The sequence below is a fragment of the Schistocerca cancellata genome, chromosome 4, assembly GCF_023864275.1.
Source record: "Schistocerca cancellata isolate TAMUIC-IGC-003103 chromosome 4, iqSchCanc2.1, whole genome shotgun sequence".
Classification (NCBI taxonomy): domain Eukaryota; kingdom Metazoa; phylum Arthropoda; class Insecta; order Orthoptera; family Acrididae; genus Schistocerca; species Schistocerca cancellata.
This window is the reverse complement of record NC_064629.1, coordinates 341567926-341588271: the sequence shown is the minus strand read 5'-3', so window position 1 is coordinate 341588271 and position 20346 is coordinate 341567926. Positions and strand designations below refer to the sequence as shown.

The following is a 20346-nucleotide window of genomic DNA, read 5'->3' as shown; positions in this document are numbered from 1 at the left end:
TTCATGAACGGCGAGGGTCTCAACACACTTCCCTGGGGCTCATCCGAAGTTACTTCTACATCTTTCTATGACTCTCCATCCAAAATAACTTGTTACGTCCTCCCTATACAAAAAACTCAATCCAGTCACAAATATCGCTATATACTTCATACGAGCGCACTTTTGATAATAAGCCTAGATGTGGTATTGAGTTTAACGCTTTTCGGAAATCGAGAAATACTGAAGTTACCTGTCTGCCTGGATCCAAGACTTTCAGTATGTCATGTGAAAAAACTGCGAGTTAGGCTTCACATGATCGATGTTTTCTGAAGCCATGTTAGTTGGCATAGAGGAGGTCATTCTGTTAGAGATACTTCATTACGTTTGAGCTCAGAATATATTCTAAGATTCTGTAACAAATCGATTTCAAGGGTATGGTAGTTTTGTGAATCACATCTGCTACCGCTCTTGTAGATGGGTATTACCAGTGGTTCCTTCCAATTACTGGGCACAGTTTTTTGTTCGAGGAAGCTACTGTACATTATAGTTAACTCAGTCGTAAATTCAGGATAAAATCTGGTAGGAATTCCATTGGGCCCTGGATCTTAGTTCAGTTTTAACGATTTCAGCTGCTTCTGAATACCACTGATACTAATATCTATTTCACTCACCTTTTCAGTGATACGAGCGTTGGGGCAATATTCTTGAGTTTTCCTTTGTAATAGATCATTTTAAAACAGAGTTTAAAGTTTGCTACTCTTAATTTATGTTCCCGTCTCATCCACAAATGACTGGATGCTAACTTTGGTGCCATTAACAGCCTTTACGTAGGAGCATAATTTCTTTGGGTTTTGCGAAAGATTATTTGACAATATTCTGCTATGGTAGTCACTGAAGACTGCATGTATTGCTCTCTTGACAGTCAAACGCGTTTCATTCAGCACTTCTCTGTCAATAGTCCTATGCCTTGTTTCACGCATATTATGCAGTAGTCTCTGTTTCTTTGGAAGTTTCTCTACAGTTAATGTATGCCTTGGAAGATCCCTTCCATCATGAACTGTTCTGCTGAGTATATATCTATCCAGAGCACCGTGGACTATTGTTTTGAACTTGAGACATAGTTCCCCTACATGCTCCTGTCCAGTGCTAGAAGTTTCTATTTCCTCACTGAGATATGACACCACTGCTTTTTTTTATCTAGTTTACTCTACATACAAAACTTTCTACTTGTTTTAGTTGCCCTTTGTACTTTGACAATCATTGTTGCTGCAACCGCTCATAGCCACTTATACCAGTTTTGATGTGGTCATCCCCAAAGCTGTCAGGCTCATTTGTTGCCATTACGTCTAATATACTTCCATGATGTGTGGGTCTTGTCCTGGTTTGGGTATACATATTGCGATACTATCTCTCCATTGGTAGGAAACTCGCCATCTTACTATATCTTGTTGAAAAGTTTTAGAATAGAATTTTTACTTTTTCTCCAAGATTTTTAAGCATTTGATTATGTATGTTGTCTGGTCCAGAGGACGTATCTAATACTGCGATGAAATGTCGGTGGAGCACAAAGGGCTCTCTAAACGCAAACTCCAATCATATGAGACGACAGGTGGTAGTACGAGATCTTCGGAATCCACGCTGGGATCGGGAAAGGGGATTCCAAACACCAACAAAAAGGTGCATTGACCATCCTTTCTGGTAGTTTGCCCAAGTTACTGGTTAGGTTGATCAGTCTGTTGCTATTTCTCTTTTTCCAATTGCCATATATGGCATAGCAGACATAGTGGAAGTAAGTAAAATATACAAAAATTTGTGTCACGTGGCTAATCTATTCAGACTTAAGGTGAAGAAACAGAACACAGCTGTTTACCATGAGCCTGGTACTATATTATTAATAAATTGTTAAATCAGATAGCTCATCCTCAAAACATAGCATGTCTTTGAAACGAGCACTTGAACTGAGAACCGGCGACGACAATTTTAGGACGACATTGTTTCTTGAGACAAAAGATTCTTCTTCAGTAATTGTGAACTTTTTGGTTTGAGGAACTCTTTTTAAAAATGTTCCAACAAAACCATTGACAATGAGGTACTTAACTTTGCAAACATAACATCGAAAAGATGCTGTTTTACCATATACTTTGACCACCATATAGTCACCTTGGCTTATGGAGATACCAGTATTTTCATCTTGATCTGAAGAATCTGAAGAGGACAAAATCAAGTCTTCATCACTGTCCCGCACTGAGTATGCATCTTCATCCTCTGATGATGAATCAAGACGTTTTCTGTTTTTCTTAGTATTTGTTTTTCGTTGTCTTGGTTTGCTTAAATGTGCAAGGGCTTGGATTACTGTAACGTGAAGAAGTGGGGATTACATCCTCCCCATCCATATCCTCAAAGTCATCAACACTTCTGCCAGATTGGACATTAACTTTTGTTCTTTTTCTCCTTTGTTTAGGAGTCTGGTCTTGTCTAAGACTCTGGAAGAGTTCTTAAAAAAATGGTGTCAACAGCATTAGTGGATTCTTCAATATTGTTGGTATCCTGGTTTTCATTCACTGGTATACCGGTGCCATTACCTGGGAGCATTAACAACACTTTATTGCGGTCTAGATGCACAATCCCACATTCCTAAAACCTGCAATAACATTTTTTTCCTTCAAGGAGTCACACAACTTTCTCAAAAGCAGAGGCAGTTTATCCTTAGGAACTGTTGCCTCATTTCTTCCTGGGCCTTTCTTCCATTCTTCTAATATATGGCGCCAACTAGTTTTAAGAGGTCGAAAAAATGCCACATCCAGTGGTTGTGTCAGATGTGTTGAATTTGCTGGTAGGAATGTCATTGTCCTGACACAGCTTAACTGATTCTATGGACAAATGCGAAGATAAATTGTCTCCACTGATAAATTTCTTACCTTCCAGCTTATTCAGGTATGGGCAGCAACTGTAAGGACCCAGTCGTCGAAGCGGAACGAATCGAACCAGCCAGATTTTGTTTGATTGTATCTTGCATATTTTGGCCCACCTTCGGCACAGCTTCGATATAAATGCAAAGCCCTATACACGACATAAGTGGGTAGTATAGTGCCATCTGCAGCAGCTGCAAACATTACGGAGATTGATGCCTTTGAGGAGTTCATGACCCTTTCGGGATATTTAGTTCCCCTCCGTATGACTACCTTTCGTTTTCCTGGATCATCTGTAAGGCTTGTCTCATCATAATTTATTATATTAGATGGCGGCACGTTCTCCAATTCCTTTGACAGTTAGTCGAAGTAACTGTTGATAGTTTCTGGTGTAACACCAGCTCTGGAGCATTTTATGTTTTGGCACATTCACACTGCTGATTGACCTTCGTGTCGCCTCATAAATGATTCCACAAAATCACGACCAGGGAGATTATTCGTAAACCTTCTCACTTCTTTCCTCCTTCTGTCAAGCGAATCCTTTACTAGAAGTCTTCAGGTTGTAAAGTCAATAGGATAGCTCCATTCGCTGCATATTTTCAATCTGTCTACAAACAGCTTCTCTTCTTCAAAAGACAAGGCAGTTTGTCCACCCTGAGGTTTTGATGTTGGCCCCTCTTTTTAGATGTCTGTATAGTACGGTACAATGAATCCCATGTTTTCCAGCTGCTTTCCGCAAGCTAACCCCCGGTTTGATGTCAGAGAGGGCATTGTTTATATGATTAGGTCTGTGTTTTTTGTAACCACCTCCTATGATGGATTTGTATTTCTGTGGCATATTTGAACAGCAACTCTGAAAAAAGGAGGATATGTTAGTTTTGCATGTAACATAACTAGATAATGATATAGTATTTATATGGGATATTAATAGATTGTTTTAGATTTTGTTATTGTGGGGTGAATAGAAATATGAATTCTGGCGTTTCTATTCACCCCACAACAACAAAATCTATTCACCCCGCAAAGTTTATAAAGACAACCTAAAAAATTTGAAAATTCACAGACCTGATTTCATTGAAAGTGAAACAAAAACCAGCCCTTACTGTTTTATATAGATGTTATACCTAGTACTTACAATGCCATTAACTGTCATACGTAGAATACATGTTTACTTACCAGAGAAGTTCAAAGTGGGTAGGAAAACAACTTAAAAGCTATCGCCACAGACTCAAGGATAAACATCAACCTATAATGCTGCCAACCCAACAAAACATAATTTCCTTGTTACTCTGAAGTGCTGCTAAACCAAAAACAATAATAGTTAAAATTAATGTCCAGTAAAACTTTATTCAAACTAATTGTGTGTATGAAGTTTTGTTTCTATTCACCCTGCTGTTTCCATTCACCCCGTTTTACGGTAGAAGACACAAAAAAGGATGCAGAACCATGGATATCTAATCATGCCTCACATACTTTTGTGGATTACGGTCTGCCCAGCCTAGAAAACCAGTTACTGGACGTAGTGGTCCAGCAGACTTTTCTAGGAGTTCTTTTTTATTACAAACTTATATGCAAACCACATATACGAAAACTCAAGACTTTCTGAATGAAGAAACTCAATACTCTCTGTTTCATGGTAACGGTTCCTGGGATGCGAATCGGACGGTTTTATTAAAATTTTATAAAGCGCTCAGTTTATCCCGTTTAGACTATGGAAGCATTGTTTATGTCTCAGCTGCACCATCTGTCCTAGAAGTATTCCACTCTGTACACCACAATGGAATCCGTTCGGCAACTGGAGCTCTCCGAATGAGCCCAGCCAATAGCCTTCTTGTAGAATAAGGAATACCACCATTTAAAATATGATGCCAACAAAATTTTTTTAAGCAAGCAATCACGATTAATAAAATGCGAAACGACCCCGCTCATCCCATTTTATTTCACAATCCCCTGACCCAGTGACTCATGAACCACTTTCAAGCAGGACGCCTAGAAGCAGTACGACTGGAAGACCTCCAGCAAGAAAAGTTTCCTCTGATTACATGCATGCAATACTCCCAATCGCGAACGCCTCAGTGATATGTTCCCCGACCGGTAGTAAGGACGAACCAATAGTGCGACGCCAAAGACGAATATAGCTCCCAATGTTTATTGTTCTTCATTTAATTCGGTCACACAGGAGTATCGACATTTTTATCTCCTGTGTTCTGATGGCTTCAGAAATAATGAACAAATCGGATATGCATGCATACATAACTGGTTTCTACAAAAACGTTCTCTACCATTACCAAATGAATACTATGTCTATATTGTAGAGTGAATAACCGTTCACAGAACACTGCAGTACACAATAACTTTCCCCTGACAGAATTCCATCATATGCAGCGATTCCTTGAGTGCATTCCAAACAATAAACAAGTGTTATCCAAAACATCCAGCCTTTCTGTCGATGCCAAGTCACGTTGGCATTCCAGGTAATGAGCTGGCTAACAAATTAATAAAAAAAAAACAACAGAAATGGAAACACTCCAACCAGATACTCCAATTGTTAAATCAAGTACACGCACTAGACGCCACATCCCGAAGAAATGGGAAGACAAATGGAGAAACAGTACACAGGTCAATAAACTAAGAATCATTAAAAACATCAACAAGGTCTGGCAGACTTCACAATGAAACTCAAGGAAGGAAGGTATTGCCTTATGCCATCTCAAAATTGGACATACTAAAATGATTCATGAATTTCTACTATGATGAGAAGAGCCCTCGTAGTATGTCTGTGGAGAAACATTGATGGTTAGCCACATCCTAGAAGATTATACAGCTAGCCGAGACTGGTGATGTCCAATGGATCTAGGACAATACTTATCAGAGATTCTAGTGGATGATGAAGTAGCTACAAGCCAATTCTTCCAAAGGAGTGGATATTACAACAAGAATTAAAGACGACACCATTATATGTTGGCTTAGGAGGTGGAGGGGGCAAGGCAAACAGTAGATAACAAAATATCTCTCACTCTATTGTCGAATACTATGAGGGTGAGTCAAATGAATACCTTAAATATTTTTTTTAAATATCATTTATTGTGCAGAAGTGGTACAATGCTGCATCAATTTTCAACATAATCTCCCCCACGCTCAATGCAAGTCCTCCTGCGCTTACAAAATGCATACATTCCTTCAGAAAAAAAAATCTTTTAGTAGTCCATGCAACCAGTCATGCACTGCGTGGCGTACCTCTTCATCAGAACGGAACTTCTTTCCTCCCATTGCGTCTTTGAGTAGTCCAAACAAATGGAAATCACTTGGGGTAAGGTCTGGTGAGTATGGTGGATGAGGAAGACACTCAAAATGCAAGTCTGTGATTGTTGCAACGGTTGTACAGGCAGTGTGGGGCCTTGCATTGTCATGTTGCAAAAGGACACCTGCTGACAGCAATACACGTCGCTTTGATTGGATTGCAGGCCGCAGATGATTTTTTAGGAGATCTGTGTATGATGCACTGGTGACAGTGGCCCTCTAGGCATGTAATGCTCCAAAATAACGCCTTTTTCGTACCAAAAGAGAGTCAGCATAACCTTCCCTGGTGATGGTTCTGTTCGAAACTTCTTTGGTTTTGGTGATGAGGAATGGCGCCATTCCTTGCTCGCTCTCTTTGTTTCCGGTTGGTGGAAGTGAAGCCAGGTTTCGTCCCCAGTAATGATTCTTGCGAGGAAGCCATCACCTTCTCGTTCAAAGCGCCGAAGAAGTTCTTCACAAGCATCAACACGTCATTCTCTCATTTCAGGAGTCAGCTGCCGTGGCACCCATCTTGCAGACACTTTGTGAAACTGGAGCGCATCGTGCACAATGTGGTGTGCTGACCCATGACTAATATGTAAACATGCTGCAATGTCATTCAGTGTCACTCGGCGGTTTTCCTTTATTATGGCTTCAACTGCTGCAATGTTCTGTGGAGTCACAACTCGTTGTGCCTAACCTGGACAAGGAGCATCTTCCACTGAAGTTACACCATTTGCGAAGTTCCTACTCCATTCGTAGACTTGCTGCTGTGACAAACATGCATCACCATACTGAACCTTCTTCATTCGTCAATGAATTTCAATAGGTTTCACACCTTCACTACGCAAAAACCGAATAACAGAACGCTGTCCCTCCCTGGTGCAAGTCGCAAGTGGGGCAGCCATCTTTATACTGTTACTGCTACGGTATGTGTGCATCTGCACTATGCTGCCACCTACAGTCCATTATGCACGCTGTTTGTAGCACGCTTACCAACTAACAGGATTGACTCACTCTCGTAATATTGACTACATATACTAGGATGCCATTTTAAGTTTTAGCAATGATCATAGTTTTATTATTGGCTGTTAAATTGTAGTAAGCTAGTTACCTTTTCATGTACTGCGTACAAAACGTATGACAGTTTCAATACTATTAAATGAAGAGAGAGGAAAATATGTTCATATCTACATCTTTGAACACAATGAGATGATTAATGAACTAATAACCATGTAACTGAGTCCTTTTAAATTTATCATCATCAGATAAATAGACCAGTTACCAATGATATTCATAATATGATATTTGAGTTATTTAATGCAAAACATATTTTGTTGTTGAATCTGGGATTATTAGTGGATTTTACAGGGCATTTGATCCACCCATATAAAACCAGCAATATTTCTTTTGATGCCATTGTATATATAAGTAATTTCGGTGGCTTTATATGATAATTCAGTACCTCAACATGGCTGCACAAAGTAAAACATTCCAGCACATAGTGGTTCTAAAATATGGTGCATCACATTCTGCAGTAAATATAATTAGCTAAAGTTTTTGAAATGCACTTTTTCTATATTTGATTAGCCAGAGTGCATTCAGATTTATTGCTGGTTACCACTAACATATGCATTAATATTTTAGTGAAGTACGTTTCTGGTCAGTAGAATAAATTAATTCATGGTACTGACTAATGTGTGTTCCTTTTGTTTTTCAGATTAGTTTGTCAGAACAGCTATGGAATGCAAGCTTCTCCTCCTTGTGGCAGCCACAGTGCTATTTACGGCTGCAGTAGTGGCCGAGGTAGAGAAGTGTGGTGATGAACCAGGCAAGTCAACAATAGAAAACTGTGGTCCCACATTCCACAACAAATGTTTCTGTGGAACAACTTGCTACCTCAACAAATGGTATTATGTTGTTAATTGCACAAACACAGGATTTACGGATACATCAGTTCTTGCTAATCTGCCACCTGAGATAGAGGTAAGAGATTTTTTAAACTGACTGTTTATTTTTATGTCATTAATATCACTGTTATAAAAGATTAATTATGTGTCTGTGCTGTATACTTTGGAATATATTTTTCTGTGCAATTTGTACTTATCATGAAACTAAAACATTGGATGTGTGAAGTAGGGCATAAAATTTTTATCATAAATAAAAATATGCTCAGAGTATTAAAAAGATGGATCTCAACATGCCATTTAAGCTTCACTGGTCCATCTTTCGTCAGTTGCTTTTCTTTTTCTTTGGATAACAATTATCTGTGTTTATAAGTAATGTTAACTACTGTAACAATATATTTTTCTACCAGTTGAAAACTTCTTACTCAGAGGTTTCTTTAAAATTTATGTTGAAAGCTTTACTTATAATATAATTTATATGTTGTTTGATTAACAGTTATGGTGTACGAGAAGCTAATTTCTCAAAATATGCAACTTCTAAAGCAAAATGTACTGTCTCTGCATGTGTACAGTAACAGTACCATAAAAAATCAGAACTCCAGATTCACAGAGTTATATTTCCATTCATTGTGTTTATTCAAGAAATTTTAAATTTATGATTACCTTTGTAATAAAGTATTACATAAATATACCAGTTAAAAATTACACATGATTTAGTATGTCATACCTGAGGCCAAATGTTGGACCTGAACACATTTCAAATTACCACACTTGGTGTTTGACATTGAAAAGTAAACTGAAGCAGTATACATCTTAAAACACTAAATTTTGCGACTCATCATAGAAGGAATGAGGTTCAGTGTCTATTGTAGTCTTGAGGTATTTATGACTTCTGAACCAAGAAGGCTGAGACAGTGCCAGGGGTTCTCTAAAATCCATATCACAGTAAATGATATTACACCATCAGGAAAGTCAAGTCTATACGTAGTTGTAATCCAGCATTAAATCAACACTTTATGTGGAATTATACTGTCAGTTTGGGCCATGTGGGCTAAATAGTGATAATTCCATGCTGTGGTCACAATGCAATGCTCCAAACCACTTCTCACTGTGTATGGCCCTCTTCTGTCCACTGGTCCCATATATGCATCAGTGTCATAACAGCACGTCCAATTTAACCTGAAATGTGGCTGTATGATGTTATCTATTTCCTGGGCCACTTGAACTTCCTCACATGCTGACATAGCAATTTTTGCAACTGGCTCTTGCTTTCATGTTTAGAGTTTGTTTGCAGGCTCTTCAGTGTGTGAACTTAACATTATAGTGATCCTTCCAGTCACACAAGACTGGGTGGTGCTGCTTCTTTGTGTATGTCAGTTTTCAGCAATTGTAATCCTTTACTAATGATATGCATTTCTAAGCACACACAGAGATTGGATTCATTTACACCATTGTTTGTTAGCATTAATGTTCTCTCTCTCTCTCTCTCTCTCTCTCTCTCTCTCTCTCTCTCTCTGTCACACACACACACACACACACACACACACACACGCACAAAACCCTAGTCCCTTCTAATGTCATTGTGAAAAAGTCAGTTATATTTGCACAACCAGTCAGCCCTTATCATTTTTGCAAGGCAAGGGGCATACCCAACAAAACCGAAGCTGCGCATTTTCCATCATTGTAATATGAGCCTCAAAATTAGTTGCTTTGTTTAGGCCAGCCATAAAAAGTTCACTAAATTCTTCATTGAGTATTGAAATACTGTTCTGGGGCACATAATAATTCACAGAAATTAGATTGTCCTGAATTTTCAACCCAAAAATATCGAAAGTATCAATACCAAAAATGTTTTTGTTGTCCTTTGAGCACAACACAGTGAATGAAACTGCCTCCATAACATTGCAAAAACTGGCAGGAAGTCTTCATACATCAAGAACTGGGGTATAATGACCATTATAAGCTGAGAGAGTTATCTGTGACTTGTACAATTTAGGCTTTCTTAACAGTTCATATGTCCATCTTCGAAAAAACTTGTATCAAGCAGCAGCCATGTTCACTTGTTCATCAAAGTAATAATCTAATACAGCAATCAAAACCTCATAGTCTACACTTTTGGGGCAGTTGATGGGAAAAAAGTTTACATGCCAGTCTGTATACTGTGACACCTACTGTCACCAAAAATGTTGTTTTCTGTCCGTACCTTGAATATGAGGTGCAGTGAAGAGCTTGGTGTCTGTGGTAAATGACGCCACTGAATGATTCTTACACATGGCTGGCCTCTTCAACATTTCTTTCTGACCACTGTTACCAACAGACATTTTATTGCACTCCAGTGACTGTGGCTGTAGGTGTGCCACTTTCCCCTTTGCACATTGACACACACCTGGGCCTACTTCAATTGCCACCTGTGTTGCATGTATCGTGCATTCCCTCACATTAATAAAATTTGACAGCCGTGGTACTTCTCCGTCTAAAATAATTCATGGACATATACACAGTGTGCCATCATTTCCTTAAAATTGACAAAGACATTTGTTTTTACAAAATGTTTCAGACAAGCTTGGCACATGATATCGTCTACTACTTGTTGCAACTGTGCAAAATTAGATACCTTACTCACAACTGGAGACAAGTCTAAGAAAACTCTTGTTCCTCCCTATATTCTGACAGGCAGAAAGCTCAAGATAATAAACATAGCTGAATATTTATTAGAAACTCAGTTACCCTTCCTTGACTGTGTACAGATTTCCCAGATCCTTTCTGTGGCAGTATCATAGTGTCACTTCAGAGCGACATCGAGACTCAGCTGTGGCACTACTCCAGATGACTCACGGACGTATACTGCATGCTCAGCTCATACTTCCGCCAACTCTGAGTTATATGCATCATGCATTCTCTTACATCAATAAAATTAGACAACCATGACAGAACTAAATATCTGGTAAAGGCAAATATGTAAAACTGCTATTAAAAAGAAATAGTTATGAAAATATCAAAAAATGCAAGCTAAATACAAAAATAAAAATATGTGTGGTATGTTTCATGGAAGTAACATATGAACACGTTATCAAGTATTCATTGTCGGCATTTAATATAAATTGCCATGCCCCCCTCTTGCACTGAAAATTTCAACTGGAACAGTTACATTCATAGTCGACATATGGGGTTTCTTGGCTAACATGTGCAAGAAGTACAATGTAAAAAATTATTTATGTTTAAAAAACTAGAATGTAAATACTATTCTGAATTTAAAAATTTCATCAGCTACTATTTAGAGTGCTGAAAAAACTTAGATTACTGAGGACAGCATATTTGATCAAATAAAATGAATATTTTATTTAATTACAGTAATTACAGGACATATACAATTAAAAAATAATAAGGAAAACATTATTTTTGAAGACACAGTATTTTGCCAGCGAAGGACCGCAGAAGGAAAAAGTAGAGTTAAATGACAAATTTCCATGTGATACCAGGGTTAACGATCTACATGCCATGTGTAATGAAATAATGTGTTCATTTTACTTTACTAGATGTGTGGCCTGTGGATTTCTAAGTTTCTTAGAATACTTGAAATTGAGTTTATTAAAAAAATAAAAAAAATAATTTTTTACATTGCACTTCTTGCACTTGTAAGCTAAGCATACTCACACACCCTCTGTGGATATAATTGTTCCAGGTTTAAGGTCCAAAGTGCAACCAGTAAGTAATCCAACACATTTTCTTTCTGAAAGCTGGTTGATTTTATTCAGGATTCCAATACACCATATTATTTTCGACTCTTTTGGCTTTTGTTTTGGTGTCTTAATCAATTTCCATCCATACAGATTCTATTACCATGATTTATGAAACCACACATTGGTTCAAGTTACTGGATTGTTGCTTTTACACTTATTAATTTAAAGTTATCACATTATATTTTATTTTAGAAATGCTTTGAAAGTGAAAACAGAAATACATTTGTTGTGCTTGTTTTAATATAGTTTTTTCATTATTTCAGGTACTGGTTTTCAATGGAAATAAAATAAGAGAACTACCATGGAATGTGTTTGGAAGATTAAACAACTACACAAAACTGCAAGTAGTTGACATGTCAAATAATGGACTACAAGTTATTCGTGGGAAATCATATCATCGAGTCAGTAATGTCCAGCTACTCATTCTGAACCATAATGAACTAAATATTTCTTCAGATGGTACTGGGAAAGAAAATTATCACCATCCTCGAATATTTTCTAATTTTGAACATCTTATGGAACTGCATCTTACTGATGCATTTGCTGATAACACACCAGAAGGTCTCGCTGAAGATTTGCATGATATATTTGTCAAAAGTAATTTGACACACCTCATTAAGTTACATCTTGAACAAAATGAAATTCACAGATTTAAGGATCCAAAAGTATTTTGTGATCTCCCTGCACTGATGGACTTGCATCTTGGTGACAATAAACTGAAAGATGTTGATTTTAATATTGAATGTTTACCTAACCTACGTTTCATTGATCTGGAAAAAAATGACATATCAGTACTTGACAGCAAACAGCTTGATAAATTGGATATTTTACCCGCTCGAAACCAAAGCCTGCTTGTCGATCTCGGTGGAAACCCTTTCACATGTGATTGTCGAATAACTGATTTTTACAGATGGTTACAAAACACGCATGTGGCAGTAAGGAATAAAGGATCTCTTCAGTGTCACTCAGGACTGCCAGAGAGTAATGCAGGGCAAATTGTTTCTTCACTTCGCCAGATACAGTGTCCCCCAGAAGAAGCAGCAAGTTCACAACATCATGTTATTCCCATACTTGTCAGCTTTCTGGTTTGTTTAATACTTATATTTTGTGGAGTTGTTCTTTATATGAACTGGTTTATGATTAAGAGTCACGTGACACCTATTTTAGACAGCATCTCAAGGAAAGTGCAGTACACATCTATTGGTAAACAAGAAGAGCAGGAAATGGATGTGTGATTTTTTGCTGTTAAAACTGACACATAATCATTGTCTGTATTTAAAACTGCAGTAGGTTCTGTTTATTTATTTATTATTTTGTTTGAAGCATAGAGAGCTTATTGTTTTGGATTATGCATTTAAAGTGTTGTCTGCTCTGTTATAGTTGACATGTTTGCACATGTGAGTAATTCTTCTCTACTTTTATATGTATGTGTGTTTTTTGACTGCTGAAATTCTTGCTGTAGAATATAGAGAATGGCACTGCAGATTGTTCTCAATGCTAAACACATTTTCTTTGTACTTAACAGTTATTGCTTTGATTTATTCCTTTCAGTTAAATCAGACAAATTTGAGAACACTTTTGACCCATACAGATACCAGGTTGTACTAACCCATGTGACATTTTGATGTATAAAACTTAACAAGTATAAAAGTAAAACATAACAAATACATAAGAGGTAATGACAATCACATATTATCTACTTGGTGATGCATAAGAAAAAAGGTTCACAGTGGTGTTTGATGATATGACTGAAGTTAATGAAAGGCTCAAACAAAAGTACATCATGCAAAAAGTTCTATAATAGAAGGTGCTATGTGTCACACGTGACATCTCAATGTTAATGAATTATCTTGTTGCGATCAATGTTGACTGTAATAATCTTGTCTCTAAATGTGGCGCCAATACAAAAGCAAATTTTAGTGTTGAATGTTTCATGTTACAGCTGCACAACCTGACTTTTGCAAGAATTACCAGCAGAAAGTCATTGTTAATATTGCTATTACATTGTACTATTTATGCATAAACACATTTTAGTTAATAACACAAAATTACCATCTTCATTGCTGTGCAAGATTTGTGCAGAAGAAGATGATTGTTATCCCATCCAACAGAAATCACTGTGATTTTTTTAATTAAGGAAACGTGGACTTGTGGATATTTGGTATTATCGTTTTAGTTAGTCAGATAGTTACACATTCCATTGATTAAATTTTGTGGCAACTTACTTTGATGTGGTGAGTGTCAATAGGCTCACAAATAAGACAAATTTATGAGTAAATTGGCTACATAGTTGATGTTACGTAATTGGATTTGTAGTTTTATTTGAAGCAACAACAATGTAGATTAAAACATAGCTTATCCACCCATAGATACTATCCAATCAAATATTTAACTACAGGGTACAAGGAGTTGCCAATGAGAAATGATTTAAACTGTGTTCACTGTATGATAAAACCTTGGGAGGTGGTAAAGTGTTTTTATGGTTATATAATGTACTCTTTTTCTGTAAGGTCAAGTTGTGGATGATGTAGGCTGTTTTTGTCTCTGATTTATGTTTATGAATGCTAAGTTATTTTAGTTATTTTCAAATTGTGACTGGTTCTTCACAGCAAGCTTTACAAAAGATGTAATATGCAACTGTTGTTAGTATGCATAGATTTTTAAATAGTTGCCTTCATGGGATTCAAAGTGGACACCACGTATTATCCTTAAATCACATTTGTATACAACATATGCACAGAAGTAGCATCATGTTAATCATGTTAGCCTAATAATTCACTGTGGTTGATAAGAAGAACTATCAAGACATATTGTTAGAGAGATTGCCTAAGGTGGTACCCCTTACTTACATGTATTCTATATGTGAAGCTGCGTGTTTTAATGGAGTTGTAAATGAAAAACCAAAAGATATATAATGCATTGTTGTGACCCATATAGCTTGCCATAAGTACAGAACTGTCAAGAACTACTACTTGAGATTCTCACAGACAGTTTGATGTGGCTCTATGTGATAATAATTGACATAGTAAAATGTAGATAAATCACTGGTAGAATGAAAAGCTTCAAATTATACCCTGAAGCAAGTATGTCTGAATGTGAAGAAGAAGAAGAAATAAAGCAGACTGAAAAATGTATAAAAGCTTTATGGATATTCTTTGTAAATTTTCTAGTAATAAAGACCAATTATTAACTCATACTGAGTAATCTCTGCTGTGCTTACGAAATTATCTCTCTCTCTCTCTCTCTCTCTCTCTCTCTCTCTCTCTCTCTCTCTCTCTCTCTGGCCTATGGTACATAATATATATCATAAGTTTAAAGAGGAACTGGTAATTCACAATGTACTGTTTGTGAATGGGAGCCATAAAATAGAATTAGCAGTATTAAATAACATAAAAACATGGTATTGTTTCTAGGGACTGCAAAAGTTATCACGTAACAGAAGATTTATCCAAGCTGACAGCCGGCATGTTGGCTGGTGGGAGTGACTGTAAATGGTAAATGCCGTTTTGGTTGCTTCTGTAAGCCACTGCATCGAAGTGTGAGCTTGGAATGCAAGAACAATAGTTGCAACATATTCAATTTCCAAAGTCCCCTTCTTTTTCTGTGTTGATGGTGTATATACAGAGTGTTCAAAATTATTTCATATTTTGAAAGTTTTAGTATGGTCCAAAACAAGGAAAAAATGTTGAGTAAAAATGGGCTCAAAAATCCATACCTTAAGAGCTGCGGGTTGTTGTTCATCCTCACTACTGTGAAACACACCTCTTCTTCTTAAAGCTCTTTCCTATTGTGAATTGCCTACAGAATGCAGTAAACATATGAGAATGCATTATTCTCTTACTATGAAACACCAGAGCTTCTAAAGTATCAACATGGGTTAAATATGGTGTGAATGTGAACATCAGGCTACATTACAGTACAGGTCAATCTGTTACCACAATATTTATTTTGCATTCACATTCATTGGCTTTGCCAATTCACAATAAAAGAGCAATGGGCCTTCATTTCTTCACAACTGCCTCTCAAAATATGGCATACTTTTTTTAATACCTTGTATAGACACAATGATGAGGAAAGGCAGTTGGGAAGATCTCAGACTACAGTACTTGTTCTTTTAAAATATCAGATTCATAAATTCAGACTGGGTGGTTTGCAAAGTTTTCAACAACATAAGTGAAACTGGGAAGTGCACCATGCTTTTGTCCCCAAGTATTATATGGTCTTATGTCTTTGACTATTTACTTCAGTTCAGTTGATTTACTGAAGTCGAGCATCTGGTCATTGTAATGCATTATGCAGATGAAGTCTCCTACAAAGATTACTTGTTCATGGTGTGTACTGAACAATGGAAATGTTCTTTCTACAAAATATTTACCATGCACCACCAGTTTTTATTCCCTTATGGTGTGTGTTAGTTAATTATCCTCATTTTTAATAGCTATTCCTTCTTTTGTATGTATGTGTTTCCTTGGTCTTGTAATACCATCATTTCACTGCTGACTGGTCAGCTTGTAAAAGATCTTGCAGATATTTCATGTTTCTGAAATTGCAAATCTTATTTATGTTCAACGTAGCAATTTTGCCTGCTTATAAAATTCTCATGTTTACTAATATGTCGTCATCGTTCGTGGTTTATTCCTCGGAAGGGATGTCAAACAGTTAACTAGTTAAATTGATCTCATTTATTGCTGCATGTAGTAAAGTGCTGCATACTCTAATGGTGTGAATTAAATCATTACTAATATATATTTAGTCTGGAGTGGCTTTTATCTTCATTAAAATGTGTCTTCTGTTTATGGTCACTGCTGTTGTACAGTAAGTCTGTCTGTCACTCTTTAGCTGGGTGAGATTGGTTTTGTGTCCCTCTGCTCCACCTTCATGCTACTGTGGCTCATTCAATTGTTCTATATGCAAAGGTGTGTTTCTTTCCATATAAGTCGTTGGTGGTTCTACATCTACATCCAGATAAACACTCTGCAAGCCACCATATACTGTATGGCAGAGGGCACCTTTTATTGCTAATTGTCTTTTCCTTTTCTGTTCCACTAGCAAATAGAGCAAGGGAAATACAGCTCTCTGTCTGCATCTAAATCCACACATATACTTTGCAAGCAACTGTATGGTGCATGGTGGAGGGTAAATTATACCACTGCTAGTCATTTCCCTTCCTGTACCACTCACAAATAGAGTCAGGGAAAACCAGCTGTCTGTATGCCTCTATATGATCCCAAATATCTATTATGTTTGTGGTCCTTACACAAAGTATACTTTGGCAGCAGTAGGATTTTTTACAGTGAGCTTCAAATGCCAGTTCTCTAGACTTTCTCAAAATTGTTCCTCATAAAGAACATCACCTTTGACCCAGGAATTCCTATTTTAGCTCCCGAAGCATCTCCCATCTCTGAATTACTACGACATCTTCCTTCAATGCAACCTAACGTGAATCCCAAACAGTCAAGCAGTACTCAAGAATGGGTCAAACTAGAGTTCTATATGCGGTCTCCTTTACAGGTGTACCACACTTTCCTAAAACTGTCACAATAAACTAGAGTTGACCATTTGCCTTCTTACATGTCCATTCCATTTCATATTACTTTGCAACATTACCCTTAGACGGTTAATTGATGTGACTGTATCAAGCAGCACTCTACTCATACTGTATTGAACATTATGGGAATGTTTCTCCTACTTGTCTGCCTTAACATACATTTTTCCACATTTAGAGTGATGTGCCATTCATCACATCAACTATAAATTTAGTCCAAGTCATCTTTTATCCTCCACTCAAAAATGACACCTTCTCTTACACCACAGTATTATCAGCAACAGATTGCTGCTCACCCTGTCAGTAAGATCATTTATGAATATAGAGAAGAAGAGCAGTCCCGATGATACCCTTATCTCTTATGAACACTACCCATCAAGGACAGTGTACTGGGTTCTATACTGGGTTGCACTTCATTAGGCCATCCCTAAGTTTCTTTACCATTTGATTTATTTTAGATGTAAGTTTTGGTGAAGCATTGGCTACTCTTGGATGTGCAATACAAAGTTTCCTTTTGTCAAGAGATAAAGGCCTTTTGTTGTAATATTAACTTATTCCCTTAGCTCCATGCTGTAGTGATATTATTAATCCCAAATGTAGACATGATCATTCAGTTACTAGCAGAGAAATTCCTTAACTCAATATAGAATGCATTGTTCGGAAACTCATATTGTAGACCGACAGCTATAACCTCTCTAATCTTGAATTTTCCAAAGAACCATGTGATAGATTCATAGATTTTAGGACAAGTGACTTTGAAGATGAAACTACATTTCAAGGTTACTTTCTGTGCTTGAGATTCTATTTCATGTCCAGGTATAATTTGCAAATAACAAGTAAACACTGCACCTGGCACAAACACATTGACTACATTTACACAACTTTGTTGCCTCTCTTATTTGGTGAGACATTGGAATTAAACACTACTATCAGTTCACCTGAAGCATCCATAGTGGCAAAAAAGTTATTTCATGTTGTGGGTCAGTAAAGGGTAGTGCTAAGCACACTAGTAATATCTATTTATACACTTGCTTCACAGGGTGGCACTAGAGCAGTATATGGTAACAACTTCTTCCTCTTTTTCTTGTACGTTTGTCCCAATCACCACAAGGTTGGTGTGGTTAGCAACAGATTGGGCATGGTTAATTAAGGGATGGTCAGTTACCGCCCTCTCCCCCTCCCCCCCCCCCCCCTCCACCGGGGTGGAATATGTGTACCCCACCTATTTACATGTAGTGTTATTCATGTGAAACTGAACAAAAGTTTTCAAAAAGGTCTGTGGATCATGTAACTGAGGCGGAACTTGGGTACCAGCTCAATATTTACCTAGCGGGCTGTGGTAAACCACCCAAAAACCACATCCATGTTGGCCAGTACACAGATTCTCCTCATTAACCCACTGGGCAGATTTGACCTGGGACTGGTCCATCTCCCCATCCTGGAAGCTGTGCTTTAACATGCCAAGCTATCTGGGCAAGTCAGGAATCTGATAACACCATAAGAAATAGTCAATAGCATTTCTTAATAGTAAAAATACACAGGTTTACTTAACAGTTTGCTAACAGTTTGGTGTGTGGAAATCAATGTCCTGTACTTAATGCATAGAAACTCTAAACAACTTTTCTGTCTTTTTGTAGTCTCTGATTTAGTCACTAAGGCTGAAAGTATTATGCAGACACTCATAATTAACTGTTCCTATTGGTCTGTAAATAGTGCCTGCTGAGTTGGAATTGTAGTATTCTAAACAAAACTAAGAGAAGTCATGGAATTGTGTGACTGCCAGAACTGTAGGTACTACTGGCACTGCAGGAACAAAATGAGTGTCAGTGGTGAATCATCTTTTGTGCCTGTTGGTGGAAGGATTCCATCTGCATCAATACTATGTAGAAGCACAGTAGTCCACAGCAGGCAGCACTCATCTGGTGGCTGGCAACACTATAAGAAGATGAATTTGATGTGTCAGTGGACATAGGATGGAAGCAGATTAGCAAGCATCATCTAGAGATGGCAGCTCAGAATTGAGGAGGCTCCTGGTCTGTGGTTGTGCCCATGTGGTGGCAGCCTTTTGCAGTATCTCTGTATGTGGCAACCCTCCCCTGAAGAGGGGAGGGGCTGATGAAGCCAATAAGCTTCATTGGCATCCTGCTTCCTTACTTGTCAATGTGCATATTTGGTGGGGGCATACATGTTACCCCTTTTGGCATTCACCCACAGCATTATGGGAAACCATTGCAAAACCATGGTGAAGAGGCAGTAAAGCTTTTGCCATTTTGACATCTGTAGCTGGTTTGAGGTGTGAGGCACAACATCAATTTCCAAAGCGTCATTGCTGGCAGTCTACAGCTGGGGCCTGCCACTGGAGGCACTGGTAGGATTGGCTGCTGGCTGTGTAAGAAGGTCCCTCAGATGGCTTGCTGCATACATGTCTTAGAATTCTACAAAATAAAACAGCATAGCAGTTCTGCCTATATGGATGTGTACATAGTTCTGCCTGATTTTATATTTATGGTGTGTCGTGAATCCGTGTAAACATTTAACTTTAAACATGCCTGGTACTCATGACTTTTCCCCATACTTGTACATTGTAATGAATACCAGATAATGTAGTTTACATTTGTTTTTGTCTCAACTAGTGTCAAAGTTTGGCTTGTGAATGGACGAGTGGCCTTAAAATGGACATTAATGTGTGGTGTGATCTTTCATGTAGCTTCTCAGCTGGAGATTGTACAGCATGTGGAGTGGCACTGTACTAAGAGAGGCTAATCAATAAAGCATTGTCTTTATTGTACTGCTGAGTCAACTTCTTCACTTTGACTTTTAGTTAATATGAATCTTTCAGTGAGTCCATTTGCCTCAAGATGAAATGATACAGTCTTGAAGGGTGAAATGCCATTGGTTTCACAAAATAGTCAAAATTCCTAACAATAAAATTATGTGCCATTGTCAGTGACAATACATTTTGGCAATCCTTCAATAGAGACAACCTG

The 20346-nt window shown here is 37.6% G+C and overlaps 1 protein-coding gene across 1 annotated transcript in view; it reads left to right on the top strand.

Annotated features, from left to right (window-relative positions):
• The window catches only part of LOC126183665 (phospholipase A2 inhibitor beta), a 161600-nt gene extending 146592 nt beyond the window's left edge, over nucleotides 1-15008 (top strand). The window contains exons 2-3 of the mRNA XM_049925818.1: nucleotides 7888-8153; nucleotides 12078-15008. Coding sequence (XP_049781775.1) covers nucleotides 7908-8153; nucleotides 12078-13049 — 1218 coding nt within the window. The 5' untranslated portion in view covers nucleotides 7888-7907 and the 3' untranslated portion in view covers nucleotides 13050-15008. The remainder of the gene's footprint in view (nucleotides 1-7887; nucleotides 8154-12077) is intronic.
• Nucleotides 15009-20346: the final 5338 nt, after the last annotated feature.